The 21,989-nt window shown below is 32.0% G+C and overlaps 2 protein-coding genes across 4 annotated transcripts; both read left to right on the forward strand.

The window, feature by feature from the left end:
- Positions 1-290: 290 nt before the first annotated feature.
- Positions 291-2,120, forward strand: LOC135956768 (L-asparaginase-like). Its single transcript, XM_065507341.1, has 4 exons — positions 291-443; positions 517-1,266; positions 1,330-1,515; positions 1,587-2,120. The coding sequence occupies exons 1-4, from the start codon at positions 309-311 to the stop codon at positions 2,118-2,120; spliced, it is 1,605 nt and encodes a 534-aa protein (XP_065363413.1). The 5' UTR covers positions 291-308.
- A 5,796-nt stretch (positions 2,121-7,916) lies between these two features.
- On the forward strand, positions 7,917-21,981 carry LOC135957900 (L-asparaginase-like). 3 transcript variants are annotated; one of them, XM_065508734.1, is made up of 6 exons: positions 7,917-8,435; positions 17,840-18,116; positions 18,178-18,413; positions 18,474-19,223; positions 19,287-19,472; positions 19,544-21,981. In XM_065508734.1, exons 2-6 carry the CDS (start codon positions 17,840-17,842, stop codon positions 20,075-20,077), a joined length of 1,983 nt encoding a protein of 660 aa, XP_065364806.1. In that variant the 5' UTR covers positions 7,917-8,435; the 3' UTR covers positions 20,078-21,981. The 3 variants fall into 3 exon arrangements, with proteins under 3 accessions (XP_065364806.1, XP_065364807.1, XP_065364808.1); XM_065508735.1 differs by having other exon boundaries at positions 7,917-8,262; XM_065508736.1 differs by having other exon boundaries at positions 7,917-8,076.
- Positions 21,982-21,989: the final 8 nt, after the last annotated feature.

Genomic DNA, 21,989 nt, shown 5'->3' on the forward strand with positions numbered 1-21,989 from the left:
GGTAATGGTGCTACACACTCAAATGTAGATGAAGCCGATGAAGGTGGGCTCTCAACAATTTGTACAAAAGAGACTAGAGTCAAAGTTTTTTTTACAGGAGGTACCATAGGCATGGTTAGAAATGAAAGTAATGGTAAGTGTTTAGATAGATAGAATTACTATTTACAGTTTCAAAAATTAATGCTAACAATATAATTTGTGTAATAGTTTTAGTCCCCATACCCAATGCATTGGTTAAACGTATACGCAAATGTCCTAATATGCACGATGAGAATTATGCTCAGAAAAGATTTGACGAATCGGCCTCGATGGCGCCATTGGTGTTGCCCTATGTGCAGGGTGAAAGTAATCGTGTTATTTATCAAATAACAGAATATACACCCTTATTGGATTCCAGCAATATGACCATGGATGACTGGGCCAGAATAGCCACCGATATTTATGTAAGTAAATTAACCAACACTTCAAATGTAAAAAAATATAAAACAATTCGGTTGAGTTTTTCTCTTCTTAAAGGACTGCTATGCATCTTATCATGGCTTTGTGGTTTTACATGGCACCGATACGTTATCCTATACCGCTTCGGCTTTATCCTTCATGTTAGAGAATCTCGGCAAAACTGTGATAATAACAGGTTCTCAAATACCCATTTTTGAGACTCGCACTGATGGCAAAGACAACTTTACCACATCCCTAATAATTGCTGGCAATTATGTTATACCCGAGGTGTGCGTGTTCTTTGGCAATAAACTTATGCGCGGCAACCGCACTGTGAAAGTGAGCTCATGTGCATTTGATGCTTTTGATACTCCCAATGTCTCGCCACTGGCCCGTATTGGCATTAATGTGGATGTAGATTATAGATTGATCTTTAGACCTTGTAAGATTTCGAACTTCAATGTTCACTCTGAATTGGATGAAAAAGTGGGAATTTTGCACATATTTCCCAGTATTTCTACCTCGACCTTTAGAGCCTTCTTGGCACCACCCATAAAGGGTGTGGTGTTGCAGTCATTTGGTTCTGGCAATGTACCTTCTAATCGTAAGGATTTACTCAAGGAATTAAAAAATGCCTCCGACCGGGGAGTGATTATTGTAAATTGTACTCAGTGCCTCAACGGATCGGTGGCCGAAATCTATCAGACCGGAAAGGTATTATTTGATTTGGGTGTTCTTCCTGGTTTCGACATGACACCCGAGGCAGCTTTAACTAAATTGGCATATGTATTGGGCAAAAGTGAATGGCCATTGGATATAAAGAAACAGGTGAGTACTTCAAAATATGTGTGAAAAATAAATTTATTAATTATGTATATTTATCATCTGCAGATGGTGCAATCGAATCTAAGAGGTGAACTAACTCCCACTACAGGCCCCAAAATGGAAGAATACGACCTAGTCGACGCTGTGGCCAGATCTTTGCATTTATCTTCGCCCCAAGAACTCAGTCAACTGGGTGCTACACTCTTTCCTGCCATGCTGAATGCAGCTGTCATAGCCGGAGACATACAAAAGGTTTTACTATCATTTTCTTATACGAAATAACAAAATAACACAAATTCCGTTTATTTCCCCTCCCATTTTAGATCAACAATTTAAAGGCCTATGGTGCTGACCTTTCTGGCGTAAATCAAGATCATCGCACCGCTTTGCACTTGGCCTGCATTGAAGGAAACATGTCTGTTGTCAAGCATCTACTGCTAAATGGTGTTTCCGTCCACATAAGAGATCGCTACGAACGCACACCTCTCATAGAAGCTATCAGTAATGATAATCATGAAATTATAAAACTACTCATAAATTGTGGCGCCCATTTGACAGGGTCCTCTAGAGCGGTGGGCGAACAATTATGTGCCGCTGTTGCCAGAGGCTCTTTGACGCGTCTGCAGTCATACCAATTGGCCGGCGCCGACCTTTCACAACCAGACCCCTCCGGCCGGACACCATTGCATGTGGCTGCCCTACATGGTCATGAAGAATTAGTACAATATCTACTCCAATACATGGATAATATAAATGAAACTGATATGTTGGGACTCACTGCTTTGGATTATGCTCTGAAGGCATTTAAGCAAAGTGTTGTTGTGATTCTGAATAATTTTGCACATAATCAGTTGTAAATTGCTTTTACTCTCATACTTTACATAATTTTAGCCACATAAACATATAAAAATTATAAATTAACTGTAATTATATATAAATTAAGAATGACACTTATTTAACACAATCAATAATTTATGCACTGAACAAATCTAAATATAACGGTAACAATGCAGACAAGGCGAATTAATTAAAAATAGTAATTCACCTTGAAAGTAGAGTTGCATTTTTTTTCTTGGACCAGCACTCAGGGGATGACCCCTACTCATGCAAAGCATTGTGTTGGAACTAGGGAAATAGGTTATGGGAGGGAAGATAGAGGTAGTAGTGTTTGTGGACATTTGATTTGAATTTTCCTATATTGAAAGTGACAGGAAGGACTTCAGGAGCTTATTCCATATACGGACAGTACGGCTAAAGAACGAATTTTCCCTGTAATGTGTTGTGCGATCTACTGTCCAGTCAACAACAAATTAATGTGCCCTTGCCGAAGAGCATGTGTTACGGGTTTCGGGACCATGATCCCTAATTTCAGCAGAACACATGCCATTATCGGTAGAACAGTGAAACACAACCCAAATTGCGACGATGTTCCAGTGAGTCAATAGAGCTGGATACCCTACTGTTACCGATAAGCATCTTCGCCCTCTCTTGTACGAGGTCGAGACTTTGAAGCACCGGCCCACACATGAGAGTTGTATTCCATTTTAGGTCGGATATACATAAGTTGTGTAAATAGTAAGGAGATCAGATGGAGTGAAGTATTTCTTACACCGTTTTAGAAAATCAAGGCACTTGAATGCTTCTTTCGCAACTCGAAAAATGTGTTTTGTCCAGCGGACATCGCACTGAATACTCATGCCTAGAACATCAAAAGCTTCTGATCCCTTAATATTTAAACCACCCATAAAAACAGATGGTGCAACATGATCTGTTGTGCGTTTGTGAGTTAACATACAACATTGACGGATTCCTCGCGGGAATCGTAATTCACGCTTTTTTTAAGTTTCTAAGTAAATATGTACACTCACTGCAGCCTTGCCAAAGTCCAGAGATTACCCAACCGAATATCGAATACTGCGTCCTTGGAAGTTTTTCATTATGCAAGATCTCTTCTTCGAATATAATGGCTGATAATGTTCGCCGGCCAATTACGCCGTCTTCGTGGATCATACGTTGGTGCGACCTGAAATAGGCTGAACTCAGGTAAAAATCGGAAACATATTCGCAACGCTTCGCTTTAAAAATTAAGTTTACAGTTTTGGGTCTAGCAAGAACGTGACCCACATAGGGTTTCCTCGAATTAGGTTGACTCTGACGAGTGGGGGAATATAATTAACCCGGAAAGACGAGAACGTGTGTAATTCCATTACCAAAAGAGACACATCTTGGGGAGTTACATTATTTGTAACTCCCCATTTATTATGCGTCCTAGACGCCACTCAGTGGGTGGTAATAAATCATCTTTGACTACAACAAAGTCATTTGGTTTAATGTTAAGTTGTTCAGTTTTCCATTTCACTCTTCTTTGAAGCTCAGTGACATATTCGTTTTTTCAATGACGTGCTAAGATATGTTGAATAGCCTTTAGACGATTCCATCGTTTGATGTAGTTTAAATTATCTAACTGGAGCTCTTCTTTAGCTTCCGCTGGGGCTATTATTGGTGCTCCTCTGAAGAAATTACTTGGAATCAAGGGTATTAATTGTGCTGGATTTTCTGTCAACGGAGACATATTTCGATGATACATGTCGTTATTTTGGAACAATTAAGAAATCTATGGTAATAATCGGTGCATTGCAAATATTCACTCGAATAAGCGATTCTAAAATTCTTGCACACAATTAAAATATTTAAATGTTTGAAACGAATATTTTTATTAATTTCCTTAATTTATGAAATTTCTTTGATTTAACTATGTAATATGGATTTATAATATTATATTTAAGATAATGGATGCAGTGAGAATGGGGCGGCCAATGCTCGCTTCAAACGAACTAGTTGCGTTCGGTACAGGTTCCCTGTGATGGTTTAGCCAAATTTCAGCAGCTCATAAAAGATAGGACCTTTTTGGTCCCACCAAATGCACAGCATTACCTTAGCTTCATGGATATTTGGCTTTGGTGTCAATTCGGCTGGTTGGTCGGGCTTTAAATTTAATGATTTTTGTGAAAATCACAACTTCTGAACCGCACAAACTATCTCTCGCACACTGAAACCAATGGAACACATTCACCATAAGCTTTGGTGAGCAATCGGTGTGCTTCAGCGGAAGGTTTTTTTTTTTTTAATTAAAGTAAATCAAAACTCCGCATTCGACATTTTGGAAGTAGATAAAACTTCGTTGTTTACGCTATAATATTCAATAACTAAGTGAGAACATAAGTTATTAAAAACAAAAACCCCGTTCAAAAGATACGCCATCTATTATAAATCCCGCATTTTTAAGTCATACATCCAGTATTAATAATTTAATTGAGGATGTAATAACCGTTACCGCTAAAATATCGTTATCGAAATAATCCAAAATGACTGTTACCTTTTTACCGTTTTAAAACGGTAGCCAATATATGTAAAAATTTTATAATCCGTATAAACAGTTGAAATTGAGCAATTTTACACAATTCTAATATAAAATTGGCACTTAAACCAAAGCGAATTTAAAATGTCTAAGCAAATTAATTTATTTATTTATTTATTTAATAACTACATAATAATACAATTATTATAAAGTTAATTTTTTTTTTGAGCACTAGCATCTAAGGCCATCAGCTTCTAAGCAAATTAAAATTCTGTGTAAGTTTAAAGAGTCTGTGTACCAAATGTCTAACAAATTTCATAAAAGATTCCATTATTTCACAAACTGCAACCTATTAGCATAAATTAATTTACTTATTGCAATTAAATTAATCGACAATTAAATATACATATAACCCAGGCATGCCAGTCTTGGGGATTTGTCCCCAAATATGGGGATTTTTTATTGGGGATAAATTGTTTTTATTATCGATAATAGCAATAAGTTAACAATAAGTAAACTTTATTTAATGTTCTGTGAATAGAAATTAGAGATGTTTGATGATTAATCTTTAAATACAAATCAGTATTTCCAAAAAGTTTTCTAGCTGTTAGATTTTATGTGCAGATCAAAATAAATTTTGATGGTAAAGTTCAATACAAGGTGTAATTCTGTAATTTCGAATTGAATTTACAATAGATTATTCTCAAACGTGTTTATGCTAAATGGAGAAGAATTGTTAACCAATTGGAATGAATATTTTCAAAAGAAACTTTGACTAATTCATAGGACATTTGATTCCATGGAACCTTCTTAATGTTATAACAACTAATTTGATCGGTTATTGTCAGATTTTTGTGAAAATTTCAAGAAAAACAATATCTGAGGATTTCTGGGGATATTTTTGTTGGAGACAGCGATTAAAAGTACCTGACATCCCTGGTATAACCAACTATTTTCTATGGCTGCAAACAATTTTATGAGATTTCAGTTTCAATATTAAATTCTAACATTTCGTCAGCAAAAAAAAAACAAGCTTCATATATGTATATCACTCACTCACTAGTTCAACACCAAGTGAGAGCAGTATGTATTTAACAGTTTCTATTCTAGTAATGAATTTGGCAAATACTTATTCACTGTAGAAGAGCCGGCAAACCAAAACTCAGACTCAAACAAACATTTGGTTAGAAAAACAATAAAAACATAAGAAAAAGTAAGTAGTAGACAGAATATAATTTATTCGTAAATATTATTCTTGCGCAGATTTGCTATGAGCACAAGTGAGAACATAGAGTAAATTAAATATTTATGCTCAATGAGTGCGAGAGGAAATATAAGTAAAAACATCAGTACCTCGTTGTACGTTCCAAAAAAAAAAAAAATAAGAACATTATTTAGCTAGAATTGAGAGTAGGAAATTTTAATTTCGTTCTATAATTTTGTATAAATGCTGTAAAAAAAAGTTCGAAATCGTGTGTCTCAATTTCCGCTTACAGATCTGTTTTTTGATTTCGTAGATATCCTCGAACAGGTTTCCAGTATCTGATAAAGTTATTTGCAAAAATGTACTGCTCGTAAACAATTTGCCAAAGAACATTTAACTTGATCGTGACAGAAATGGAATACTGATCTGTTTGCTGGTGAATCCAAATACAAATTAAGAGGCAGTGATGAGAGAAAATTTGTAAGACGACCGAAGGGAAAGATACTGGACCCCAAGTACAGGGCAAGGTATGGGTCTAATTCAATGAATATTCGATTTTCAGAATAAGGTATAAAAGGTACTAGACTGGTATATGATTCAGCTTCATTTTAAACGATGTTTTGTTTCCATGCGCTGAGGAAACATGCTCCTAGTAGTCCCTAGTTTGGAGATTCCAGCACGACAATAAATATAAACAAACGTCTAGGTTTTCTATGGAAAACCTATGGGAAATTCTAGATCGCAAAATATAGACTCAAAATTATACGTCGAAGAAATCCGGCCGTCCATGTAAAACTTGTAATCAAACTACAGGTTGCTATTTTAATGATAATTCGATACAATTTGGTAAAAGCTTTTCCATAAGAAAATAGTTACGCTCTTATAAATATCTTAGATATATAGCTATCCAAACTAAATCCAACACAAATAAGTTTTAAATAAGCCGCACTAGCACCACCAAATTATGTCCAGATCGGTCCATAATTAGTCATAGGCCCCATATAAGTCCCACTTCGAGGAACAGAATTCATCCAAAAGCAGGAAAATTTGCTACCATACGAATTGAAGCCGATATACCTTAAAATACGATGTTACATGTCCGAAAAGATGTTTGAAAATCATTTGTGCACCGAATCATTACGTGCGATGATAAGTGGATCCATTACGATAAGCCGAATCGATACCAAAGCCTAAACTCTACGGCACCAAGGTAATGCTCTGTATTTGGTGGGAGCAAAAGGGTCCTATCTATTATGGCTGATGAAATCTGACCAGACCATCAAAGGGGACCTGTACCGAATGCAACTGATTTGTTTGAAGCGAAAATTGGCCGAAAAATGCCCAGAATATGCGTCCAGACATGAAACTGTAATATTCCATCATGACAACGCGCGGCCACATGTTGCAATATCTGATAAAAACTATTTCGAATGAAGTAGTAGTAGCAGATAAGCAGTTCTTTTGGGTCAAAAGATAAGCAGTTCTTTTGGGTCGGAATTCATATGTTGCCAGAAAGATGGGAAAAGCTCATGGCCAATACTTTGAATAATTTTATATTGTACAAAATTAGAAAAAATCCCGCATTTTTAAGTCATACACCCAATATATGTATATAAAAAATACTAAAAATAAAAAATTTCATAAGAATTTTTTGGAATTTTCACTTATTAATTAAATATTTGCAAAGTTTCCATTGTATTGTCCACTAATATATATTATTCGTGAGACTGAAAAAAATGTGGATGGTGGATTCGTTATAAACGATTTCGTTGGGCTGTAAAGTTATAAACTTCTTTATGTTAGGAGAACATTTCAATTTAATAACTTAATATGTAAGTATGTAGTTAATATTGTATTATTTCAAAAAATTTTAAATGATTAGTTCTAACTAATTTGTTCAGACTAGTTCAAGAACTTCTTATATAACAAATTCATGTTTTTTTACCCATAAATGACTAAAACCGTTTAACGAGAGTTCGGTGTAGTGAAACATTTAACATTAAAAGAACATATGGTGGTGGTTGAATTTAGTCATGGACATGGGTATACTTTCGCTTTATTTCAAATGAGAATTCAGTTTCATTTCTTCAGTGCTTCCGTTAAGACGCAAAATTCAAAATTTAAATAAAAGAAATAGATTTGCGTGCGTAAAAATTTTGGCTGCCAAAAACAAGTGCAAAAATAAATTAGAAATAAATATACATATATTTTATAATAAAAATTTTCATTGCCTAAACTTCTTATAAATTAAGTAAGAAAATTTTATCTACGACAACGAAAGAAAAAATAGCATAAATAATAAAAAATCTAGTAAAATTATAAAAGTTAGAAGAAGATATAAATAAGTTACACAAACGTTTTGATAAAAGATAAAAAAGCGTGTTTGAAATTTTTAATACTACAATACATAAGAAAAATTATACTCGCACATAAAAACGTATGTAAATCCATGTGTTATTTTTAAAGTACTCAAAAATAAATAAAACCTAAAATAAAAAACCCGCAAACTAACAAAAATTAATGAAAGTAAAACACCAGCAACGTTTTATTTATTTTTTTTAAACAAACAAATTTGTGGAACTTTTTTTTTTCTGATCAAAAAATTAAAAAGTAAGTAATTAGTAGCAATATTTTAGGTTTAGAAAGATATTGTGTGCTACTCTTTGACATGAGTCAAGTAAATATTGATTTTTGAGGGTGCGTTCGTTATAAGTTTATTTAAAAATTCGTTAAAATTTCCTTGCTTGTGTTTTTAGCTGCATACTAAGGGTCAGTTTAATATTTTCCATAGACAGGTTATCAGTGAAATTAAAAAAAAAATAAAACGTAAATTTACTCTGGAAATTTACATCGAAGCAAGGCAAAAGAAATTGCAATAAATTATGTATAAAAGTTTTTATTTATTTGTCAACAGTAAATGAAAAATTAATCAAACATTTAGTGAAATAATTTGTTAATGTGTCATCATTATCTGTTCAAAGATCAATGTAGTAAATACATACTACCAAAAGAATAGTAAAAATGTGTTTATTTGCAGAGAATCTGCAATGACTGTGCATTACCGCTATAGCAGAAAACTAAATTGTTAAAAAGCCAAAACTAATTTTTGTATCTGTGAAAATTGGTTAATATTGTTGTTTGAACCCAACAGTAGGTCTTCGAATGACTTAGTTAACCTAATACATGGGAGCTGGTATAAGTAGAGGACATCATATCGTTACCTTAATATAGAAAGGGCCTAAATCGTGTTTTTTTTTATTGTAAGAGCAGATTTCCGATTATTTCGATAAATGGTCCGCTCATATTTCGAAATCAACGAAAATTAAAACACGAATTAGGGCTAGGGTTTTTAATTTCCCGACCTTTTTTGATTCCCGGGAATCGGTAACATTTTTCTCTACATTCCCGGGTACCCGGCTATTCCCGAAATACATATATAATAATACTGTAAACTATGAATATTATAGCAAAATTTCATATAAAAACTTATTGTTATAATGGTATACTTTGGTTATAATCATTATATATAGGACTTCGTATTAATTAATTCAACTTGAACTTAATTCACTAAAATCTTAATCCGTAAATAAAAAATGTTAGCCTTTCATTTCATTAATAAATTCCCAATATCTAATTCTTTAGCTTCCTTCAAAAGCTCCATTTAAATTGAATTACTTTTGAAGTTAATTAATAACAGAATTTATTCAAACTTTGAATGATTAAATTGTTGTTGATTTAAATCTACTACAAATTGAGTTAAAGTATTTTTTCTTCATTCAGTTTTATTTAGCTTTTAATCATTTTCAATGAATTCAATATATTTAACTGAATAGTTAAGAGATAAAAAACTAACGATTTCGAAAATTTCCAAATTGTTGGATTCAAAGTTGAATTTTTATAAAACAACATCTGCAAAATACACTCATTATAAAGCTGTCATTGTTACCAAGGACTATTGCTGTGTTTCCTTTCAAGGCCAAAATCAATTCTATACTTGAAAATACCAAATGGTGTGCTGCCAACTTGGCATTGAAGATTATTCACCTTTATTTCTAGATCTTGCAGTTTCCCATATGCTTTTGTAAATGTTCTTTCGAAAAACCCCAAACAAATAATAAATATAAATATTATTGCCGAGACATAAACGAAAAAGAATTTCACTTTTTTTTTTTTAAAAAAAATAGAGTTCCAACTTGTTTTCTTTGTAGTTTCGTCAGTTTTTAATTCCCGGGAATCCCGAATAACATCCCGGGAATCGGGTAGTGAAAAATTGGCAAAATTCCCGGGATAAAAACCCTAATTAGGGCCTTTCTATTGAGATGCAGTTTTTGTTTCCAGATGGGGTAGGTTCTTCATAGGTCTGCTTCCTTTGAAATCTTTACCACAGAGTTGTCTTGGATCTTTGGAATATGTTTGTTAATGCCCGAAGCTTCTAATAGAGAATTCGTCGAGATAAACGATTCGGCTCTCTGTCGGCTAACGACTAATTATTCTTAAATACAGCTTATGGATGTAATCCGAAGAGATAAATTCTCCAGCTCTCGTCGGCTAACTACAACTTATTGGCTATGACTAACTAATAAATACAATCCGACAAGATAAATGCTTCGGCTCTCGTACAGTTTTAGTTTTATCTTAAGTTCATTGGTTCAGAAGATAAATAAAGTCAGGAGACCTCTTTCGTCTAGTGATCTGAATAGCGAGACCTAATTCCTCTCAATTATGATTTTCTAATGGCACGAGGGACACTCAACAAACAACCTTACAAAATAATGTTAAAGTGTTCAACGCCATAAACTTATGGCGTTGAAGTCCCCAGTCTGCATATTCTCCGTCTCCGCATACCGTTGTTTCGCCTGTTTATTCTAGCCCTTACTGGGGAGTGACCTCTGATCATACCTACGATCAGCCTAACTGAGGTATTCAGTCTGGACAATAGAGGCCTGGATATCCTACAGATATCTCGTCCATTACAATATTGCGATCAAAGCTGAGTAGTGGTTTCACTGCTACATCTCTTACATCTAAAGATAGTTCCGAGCCATTTCTTGCAAACTCTTCAGCAATCTCGCTACCTTGAATGTAACCAACACTGTGACCATCTACGTAGAAAGTCAAAGTGATTAATAATCCCTCCTAGAGCTCAATTGCAGTCATATACCAGCTTGGATTTAACCCTGTGACCTTCCAGAGCCTTTAGTGCTGCTTGACTATCTACTTAGAAAGTCAGCTTATTTCCTCAGGTGATATTTTCCACCACAACATCGTTTGTGGTTTGCAACATCGACAGTATCACCGTTTGGACGACACTACATTCATCCAAAAGTCTGAATGACGTCCTAGTTTCCATCTACATAATGCAAACATCAGATCCTGTTCCTACATCCATTTTCGATCCATCAGTAAATAAATCAAATGTTACCATTGTACACTTTGTTTATAATAGAAAGTATAGATTTAATTTTGGAGATAGCAGAGCACAGAGATTCAGCTCGAAGGACCAAATATCAGGCTAACAAGAAGTAAGGGTGTCCTTGTGGAACCAACAGGGGAAGATTGTCGTCGTTACAACAATCTTGTCCATCATCAACTATTATGGCAACACATTTATCTTAATAAAGCATTTTTCGAAGTTTTAATTCAATGTTACCATACGGACAATGTGAAAATCAGCCTCTTAACAATAGTGCCCCGATACACTAGACAATAGTGTGCTATCAATCTAAGAAATGAGGGTTCGATTCCAGCCAAAGACGTCGCAGTTTGTGTTTGTTTAAAACAAATTTATGAAAACGGCCAAATTCTAAATGAAAGTTAATGATTAAAACAATTACTTTCAATGCCTAATTAGCCGGATTACTTTCATCTAAAACATTGATTCATTAATTTTATATTTAAAAAAACTGTTATCAAATCAAGAGGCAAATATTACACACCTACCTGCTGCAAATAAGTATAATTTAAATAAAATTGTGTGTCAGACAATACAAAATAGCAACAAATAATGATTAGAAAACATACGCGAATTTCACTATATAGAAATAATTTGAAATTGTTTGTAGTACTTTAGTATCTCCTCCTAATGTGTTAATGAAATTTGAGCAAATTGTCTCGCAATTATTCACCGCAATAGTAAAAACAAAATTTCAATGTTATCAGAAAGAAAAAAACACACAGAATCTTTAAAATACACATATGAAATTAAACAAAAGAAATCTCAAATTGTTTAAAAGAAAAGTAATAATAATGATTCATAAAGATTTTTGGATTTGTCCATCCCCTAAATTGCATATACATATTTCACAAACCTTAACAAATCTCGTGGATATGATATAATTTTCCAGTGGCTAAACTACTCACATGATATTTGTTTTTGTTCTACAATAGTTAGTGGTAATTATTATTTAAATATAGCACTTAACATTTATTTATCTATATCCATTGTTTAATAAATAATAAGTTTTCACTTTCGCAAATATGCATAAATAATATACAAACAAAAATATTTATAAATCAATTTGCGAATTAGTGCTTATTTTAACCATTTATAAAATTAAACCTTTTAAAACACTAAATTCGTACTATTTGTTTATTTCATGGCTAAATAAGTAATACATATACAATTAAAATTCTTGTGGTATATGAAGGCATTGAAATAGAAGTTTATAGTAATAATACAGCTTTTAACTTTTTGGAAGGTAACGATAATCTATGATACAAACGATATTCTTTGATCACTCAAATTTCCCACCAAAAACTCAATATTATATGAAAATCTTCAAATTGCCAGTAAATATTGAGTTTTTTGGAAAACTAACGATATTCTGTGATCACTCATATTTCCCATCAAAAACTTGGTTTTTATATAAAAACCATCAAATTGCCATATCTCAGTAAATATTGAGATTTTTGATAAAACAACGTTAATCTGTGATCACTCATATTTCCCATCAAAAACCTGATTTTAATAGGAAAATCTTCAAATTGCCATATCTCAGTAAATACCGAGTTTTTTGATAAAATAACGATATTCTGTGATCACTCATATTTCCCATCAAAAACTTGATTTTATATGAAAATATTCAAATCGCCATATCTCAGTAAATATCGAGTTTTTTGATAAAATAACGATAATCTGTGATCACTCATATTTCCCATCAATAACCTGATTTTAATAGGAAAATCTTCAAATTGTCATATCTCAGTAAATACCGAGTTTTTTTATAAAATAACGATATTCATATTTCCCATCAAAAACTTGATTTATATGGAAATCTTCAAATCGCCATATCTCAGTAAATATTGTGTTTTTTGCAAAAAGAACGATATTTTGTGATCACTCATATCCCGTCAAAAACTAGATTTTTATATGAAAATCATCAAACTGCCATATCTCAGTAAATATTGAGTTTTTTGATAAAATAACGTTAATCACTCATATTTCCCACCAAAAACCTGATTTTTATATGAAAATCTTCAAATTGCCATATCTCAGTAAATATCGAGTTTTTTGATAAAATAACGATAATCTGTGATCATAATTGATTTTAATAGGAAAATCTTCAAATTGCCATATCTCAGTAAATATTAATATTTTTTTAAAACTAATATTTCCCATCAAAAACTTGATTTATATGGAAATCTTCAAATCGCCATATCTCAGTAAATATTGTGTTTTTTGCAAAAAGAACGATATTTTGTGATCACTCATATCCCGTCAAAAACTAGATTTTTATATGAAAATCATCAAACTGCCATATCTCAGTAAATATTGAGTTTTTTGATAAAATAACGTTAATCACTCATATTTCCCACCAAAAACCTGATTTTTATATGAAAATCTTCAAATTGTCATATCTCTGTAAATAATGAGTTTTTTGATAAAATAACGATAACTGTGATCACTTATATTTCCCATCAAAAACCTGATTTTTATATGAAAATCTTCAAACTGCCATATCTCAGTAAATATTGAGTTTTTTGGAAAACTAACGATAATCTGTGATCACTCATATTTCCCATCAAAAACTAGATTTTTATATGAAATTCATCAAATTGGCATATCTCAATAAATATTGAGTTTTTTCATAAAATAACGTTAATCTGTGATCACTCATATTTCCCATCAAAAACTAGATTTTTTATATGAAAATCATAAAATTGCCATATCTCACTAAATATTGAGTTTTTTGGAAAACTAACGATATTCTGTGATCACTCATATTTCCCATCAAAAACTAGATTTTTGTATGAAAATCATAAAATTCCCATATCTCAGTAAATATTGAGTTTTTTGATAAAATAACGATAATCTGTGATCACTCATATTTCCCACCAAAAACTTGATTTTTATATGAAAATCTTCAAACTGCCATATCTCAGTAAATATTGAGTTTTTTGATAAAATAACGATAATCTGTGATCACTCATATTTCCCACCAAAAACTTGATTTTTATATGAAAATCTTCAAATTGCCATATCTCAGTAAATATTATCACGATAATATAACGATCTGTGATCACTCATATTTCCCACCAAAAACCTGATTTTAATAGGAAAATCTTGAGTTTTTTGATAAAATAACGATAATCTGTGATCACTCATATTTCCCACCAAAAACTTGATTTTTATATGAAAATCTTCAAACTGCCATATCTCAGTAAATATTGAGTTTTTTGGAAAACTAACGATATTCTGTGATCACTCATATTTCCCATCAAAAACTAGATTTTTATATGAAAATCATAAAATTGTCATATCTCAGTAAATATTGAGTTTTTTGATAAAATAAAGATAATCTGTGATCACTCATATTTCCCACCAATAATCTGATTTTAATAGGAAAATCTTGAGTTTTTTGATAAAATAACGATAATCTGTGATCACTCATATTTCCCACCAAAAACTTGATTTTTATATGAAAATCTTCAAACTGCCATATCTCAGTAAATATTGAGTTTTTTGGAAAACTAACGATATTCTGTGATCACTCATATTTCCCATCAAAAACTAGATTTTTATATGAAAATCATAAAATTGTCACATCTCAGTAAATATTGAGTTTTTTGATAAAATAACGATAATCTGTGATCAAATCGCCATATCTCAGTAAATATTGAGTGTTTTGATAAAATAACGTTAATCTGTGATCACTCATATTTCCCATCAAAAACTAGATTTTTATATGAAAATCATAAAATTGCCATATCTCAGTAAATATTGAGTTTTTTGATAAAATAACGATAATCTGTGATCACTCATATTTCCCACCAAAAACTTGATTTTTATATGAAAATCTTCAAACTGCCATATCTCAGTAAATATTGAGTTTTTTGGAAAACTAACGATATACTGTGATCACTCATATTTCCCATCAAAAACCTGATTTTAATAGGAAAATCTTCAAATCGCCATATCTCAGTAAATATTGAGTTTTTTGATAAAATAACGTTAATCTGTGATCACTCATATTTCCCATCAAAAACTAGATTTTTATATGAAAATCATAAAATTGCCATATCTCAGTAAATATTGAGTTTTTTGATAAAAGAACGATAATCTGTGATCACTCAATTTCCCACCAAAAACTTGATTTTTATATGAAAATCTTCAAACTGCCATATCTCAGTAAATATTAAGTTTTTTGATAAAATAACGATAATCTGTGATCACTCATATTTCCCACCAAAAACTTGATTTTTATATGAAAATCTTCAAACTGCCATATCTCAGTAAATATTGAGTTTTTTGATAAAATAACGTTAATCTGTGATCACTCATATTTCCCATCAAAAACTTGATTTTTATATGAAAATCTTCAAATTGCCATATCTCAGTAAATATTATCACGATAATATAACGATAATTGATAAAATAACGATAATCTGTGATCACTCATATTTCCCATAAAAAACTAGATTTTTATATGAAAATCATAAAATTGCCATATCTCAGTAAATATTGAGTTTTTTGGAAAACTAACGATATTCTGTGATCACTCATATTTCCCATCAAAAACTAGATTTTTATATGAAAATCATAAAATTGTCACATCTCAGTAAATATTGAGTTTTTTGATAAAATAACGATAATCTGTGATCACTCATATTTCCCACCAAAAATCTGATTTTAATAGGAAAATCTTCAAATCGCCATATCTCAGTAAATATTGAGTTTTTTGATAAAATAACGTTAATCTGTGATCACTCATATTTCCCATAAAAAACTAGATTTTTATATGAAAATCATAAAATTGCCATATCTCAGTAAATATTGAGTTTTTTGATAAAATAACGATAATCTGTGATCACTCATATTTCCCACCAAAAACTTGATTTTTATATGAAAATCTTCAAACTGCCATATCTCAGTAAATATTGAGTTTTTTGATAAAATAACGATAATCTGTGATCACTCATATTTCCCACCAAAAACCTGATTTTAATAGGAAAATCTTCAAATCGCCATATCTCAGTAAATATTGAGTTTTTTGATAAAATAACGTTAATCTGTGATCACTCATATTTCTCATAAAAAACTAGATTTTTATATGAAAATCATAAAATTGCCATATCTCAGTAAATATTGAGTTTTTTGGAAAACTAACGATATTCTGTGATCACTCATATTTCCCATCAAAAACTAGATTTTTATATGAAAATCATAAAATTGTCATATCTCAGTAAATATTGAGTTTTTTGATAAAATAACGATAATCTGTGATCACTCATATTTCCCACCAAAAATCTGATTTTAATAGGAAAATCTTCAAATCGCCATATCTCAGTAAATATTGAGTTTTTTGATAAAATAACGTTAATCTGTGATCACTCATATTTCCCATCAAAAACTAGATTTTTATATGAAAATCATAAAATTGCCATATCTCAGTAAATATTGAGTTTTTTGATAAAATAACGTTAATCTGTGATCACTCATATTTCCCATCAAAAACTTGATTTTTATATGAAAATCTTCAAATTGCCATATCTCAGTAAATATTATCACGATAATATAACGATAATTGATAAAATAACGATAATCTGTGATCACTCATATTTCCCACCAAAAACTTGATTTTTATATGAAAATCTTCAAACTGCCATATCTCAGTAAATATTGAGTTTTTTGATAAAATAACGATAATCTGTGATCACTCATATTTCCCACCAAAAACCTGATTTTAATAGGAAAATCTTCAAATCGCCATATCTCAGTAAATATTGAGTTTTTTGATAAAATAACGTTAATCTGTGATCACTCATATTTCCCATCAAAAACTTGGTTTTTATATAAAAATCATCAAATTGCCATATCTCAGTAAATATTGAGTTTTTTGGAAAACTAACGATATTCTGTGATCACTCATATTTCCCATCAAAAACTGCCATATCTCAGTAAATATTGAGTTTTTTGATAAAATAACTCATATTTCCCACCAAAAACCTGATTTTTATATGAAAATCTTCAAATTGCCATATCTCTGTAAATATTGAGTATTTTGATAAAATAACGATAATCTGTGATCACCCATATTTCCCATCAAAAACTTGATTTTTATATGAAAATCTTCAAACTGCCATATCTCAGTCACTAATATTTCCTATCACTAATATTTCCTATCAAAAACCTGATTTTAATAGGAAAATCTTCAAATTGCTCAGTAAATTGAGTTTTTTGGTAATATAGTCTGAGATCACCAATATTTCCCATTGATAAAATAAGTATAACATGTGAAGATAGTATCGTAATAAGGATGTACATGCTTGTAAACTAAAATGCTACTGACCAATAAATACTTAATTAGTGAAAACATTTCTGTTTCATTTTAAGCATGTATAGATAAAATAAATAATTTAATGAATGAATATAATTTGTGTATTTACAACCATAATTAGAGGAAATTAGGTATAAAAATATATTTTATTTTGTAGTGTATAGTTGATTTCATTTCGTTCTCGACCAATCAAGTTGCTTATTATTTAACAAATTAATTTCTTTGGGATATTTTCAGATGTCTTCTCATAGCAAACCCATAGATATTCATACAAATGGTAATGGTGCTACACACGCAAATTTAGATGAAGCCGATGACGGTGGGCTCTCAATGAAATTACGCTTTACAACAATGTCCTCTATGGACAACCAAGTACCACCTTCGCCAACAAAAAGTTCCTCACTTAAACGTAATACCAGTTATGGTAATCTCATGCCGGCAGAGACAAAAGAAACCAGAGTCAAAGTCATTTATACAGGAGGTACCATTGGCATGGTTAGAAATGAAAGGAATGGTAAAAATTACTACTATTTACAGTTTAAAAATTAATACTAATAATATAATTTGTGTAATAGTTTTAGCCCCCATACCCAATGCGTTGGTTAAACGTATACGCAAATATCCTAATATGCACGATGAGGATTACGCCCAGAAAAGATTTGGCCAATCGGCCTCGATGGCGCCATTGGTGTTGCCCTATGTGCAGGGTGAAAGTAATCGTGTTATTTATCAAATAACAGAATATATACCCTTATTGGATTCCAGCAATATGACCATGCATGACTGGGCCAGAATAGCCACCGATATTTATGTAAGTACATCAAATGTAACAAATACAAAACATTTTCATTGAGTTTGTCTCTTCTTATAGCAATCGTATGAATTTTTTGACGGCTTTGTGGTTTTACATGGCACCGATACGTTATCCTATACCGCTTCGGCTTTATCCTTCATGTTAGAGAATCTCGGCAAAACTGTGATAATAACAGGTTCTCAAATACCCATTTTTGAGACTCGTACTGATGGCAAAGACAACTTTACCTCGGCCCTAATAATTGCTGGCAATTATGTTATACCCGAGGTGTGCGTGTTCTTTGGCAATAAACTTATGCGCGGCAACCGAACTGTGAAAGTGAGCTCATGTGCATTGGATGCTTTCGATTCTCCTAATGTCCCGCCACTGGCCCGTATTGGCATTAATGTGGATGTAGATTATAGATTGATCTTTAGACCTTGTAAGATTTCTAAATTTAATGTTCACTCTGAATTGGATGAAAATGTGGGAATTTTGCGCATATTTCCCAGTATTTCTACCTCGACCTTTAGAGCCTTCTTGGCACCACCTATAAAGGGTGTGGTGTTGCAGTCATTTGGTTCTGGCAATGTACCTTCTAATCGTAAGGATTTACTCCAGGAATTAAAAGATGCCTCCGAACGGGGAGTGATTATTGTAAATTGTACTCAGTGCCCAAACGGATCGGTGGCCGAAATCTATCAGACCGGAAAGGTATTATTTGATTTGGGTGTTCTTCCTGGTTTCGATATGACACCAGAGGCAGCGTTAACTAAACTGTCATATGTATTGGGCAAAAGTGAATGGCCATTGGATATAAAGAAACAGGTGAGTACTTCAAAAAATGTGTGAAAAATAAAACTATTAATTATGTATATTTGTCGTCTGCAGATGGTGCAATCGAATCTAAGAGGTGAATTAACTGCCACTACAGGCCCCAAAATGGAAGAATACGACCTAGTCGACGCTGTGGCCAGATCTTTGCATTTATCTTCGCCCCAAGAACTCAGTCAACTGGGTGCTACACTCTTTCCTGCCATGCTGAATGCAGCTGTCATAGCCGGAGACATACAAAAGGTTTTACTATCATTTTCTTATACGAAATAACAAAATAACACAAATTCCGTTTATTTCCCCTCCCATTTTAGATCAACAATTTAAAGGCCTATGGTGCTGACCTTTCTGGCGTAAATCAAGATCATCGCACCGCTTTACACTTGGCCTGCATTGAAGGAAACATGTCTGTTGTCAAGCATCTACTGCTAAATGGTGTTTCCGTCCACATAAGAGATCGCTACGAACGCACACCTCTCATAGAAGCTATCAGTAATGATAATCATGGAATTATAAAACTACTCATAAATTGTGGCGCCCATTTGACAGGGTCCTCTAGAGCGGTGGGCGAACAATTATGTGCCGCTGTTGCCAGAGGCTCTTTGACGCGTCTGCAGTCATACCAATTGGCCGGCGCCGACCTTTCACAACCAGACCCCTCCGGCCGGACACCATTGCATGTGGCTGCCCTACATGGGCATGAAGAATTAGTACAATATCTACTCCAATACATGGATAATATAAATGAAACTGATATGTTGGGACTCACTGCTTTGGATTATGCTCTGAAGGCCGATCAGCAAAGTGTTGCTGTAATTCTGAATAATTTTGCACATAATCAGGTGTAAATTGCTGGGCAAACACACACATCTCGTTTAAATATATTTAAAACACTTTACTCTCATACTTTACATAATTTTAGTCACATATACAAATTATAAATTAACTGTAATTATATATAAATTAAGAATGACACTTATTTAACACAATCAATAATTTATGCACTGAACAAATCTAAATATAACGGTAACAATGCAGACAAGGCGAATTAATTAAAAATATTAATTCGCCTTGAAAGTAGAGTTGCGTTTATAAGAGATGAAAAATAAAACAGGGTACGCAGTTATTAACCTGACGCCTTCGCGAGCCATTGTTTTGTGCGCACATTGGGTTGAACAGAACCTAAATCAAGAATTAATTCTAAAATATCGTGTGATAGAATACAAATTTTGTCATCACTTTTTTCTATTCTGTTTTCTATTAGTTCTGCCATATGTCCCGATTATCGGATTGTCCGTTTTTAGTCATTAAATACCGGGTCCCTCGCGGAAATCGTTATTACCGCTTTTTTAGGTTTTACACATCTAATAATCAGTGATTAGTTAATTATGGAGTAAAAATATAAATTTAATTTGATGAAATGGTATTAAAAACAGTTGATTTTGAGCCTAATAATTACTAAATTACATTTATGTTGAAAATATATAAGTTATATAAATATATGTGATCAAGCTACTGGTAGTAATTTATGTATATGTTCCTTTTCACTCTTGTAAGGATCATAGGGCCGTAAATAGATTCTTCCTATATATTCAATCTGATGCATGATTTATTTTATTCCATTGAAGTTTTAATTGTGATATTTCGATGATACATATCATTATTTTGGAACAAGGAAAGCGAGTCTAAAATTATTTCACACAATTAAAAATTTAAATTTTAGAAACGAATATTTTTAGTAATTTCCTTAACTCTTTCAGCCACGCTTTTTTGTGTATAAGTTTAAAATCAAAACAATTGCATTTTTACTTTAATCAAGGTTAGTTTATTATAAAAAGTAAGAAAAAATGAATCAAAACATGAAAAAACCACCCCATTCCAAGGTTTTTTGTCGAGTGAAGTGGTTAGTTTACTAACCACCGTGGCGGTTGGTATTAAAAATAACTATGATAAACATTTTTGTTTCGCATAAATTGTTTTGAAATCGAATATTTTTGACTAAATTTTCTGACAAACAACCGAAATATCAAAGTAATACTGAATTCGATTAAGAATAAACACTTTGTGCTTTTTTATTGAATGCTTGAAAGTCTATAAAAAAACCTAATTTTTACAATAGGTATTTTCAATATGACGGCAAAGTTTTGCAAAAAATCATAAGCGATGACTTCAAAAAATATAATTGTTTAGCAAAATGGCAATAGATGCCAATAAACTATGTTTTAAAGTCTGTAGAAAATGTGGTTAGTAAACTAACCACCCAACCGCAAAGAGTTAATTCAGAAAATGTATTTAATTTAACTGATATGGTTTTATTAGAAGATATAGATTTCAGATAATGGCAGCAGTTATATTTGATGTTTCCCTCGTATGTTTTGAAAATCCTTCCATTTTCCACGTGCCGCTTTTTGTTTATTTTTTTGCTACACTCTTTCAAACTGAACATCGAGATATTTCAAGTGTAATTTGCTGGTAATACTTGTGAGATTGGGCAACAATTTGTACAACTTTTGTAATAAAAACATTTTTTTTGCCAATATTTCCATAGAGATTTGAGATTTCTACATTCAAAATATATGTATACACAATAAAAAAAAACTAAGATTGTTTGTGATTTATAATAACCAAATTTGTTACTAATTCGTTCATTTAGAATTTATTTTAATTTTATAATAAAAGGCTGTTAATGTGAATTTCAATTATATATTTTAATTTATGATAAATAAATAAAATTTATTAATGTTGCAACAAATTAATTAA

This window comes from Calliphora vicina, chromosome 4 (genome assembly GCF_958450345.1).
Source record: "Calliphora vicina chromosome 4, idCalVici1.1, whole genome shotgun sequence".
In the NCBI taxonomy this organism is placed as follows: Eukaryota; Metazoa; Arthropoda; class Insecta; order Diptera; family Calliphoridae; genus Calliphora; species Calliphora vicina.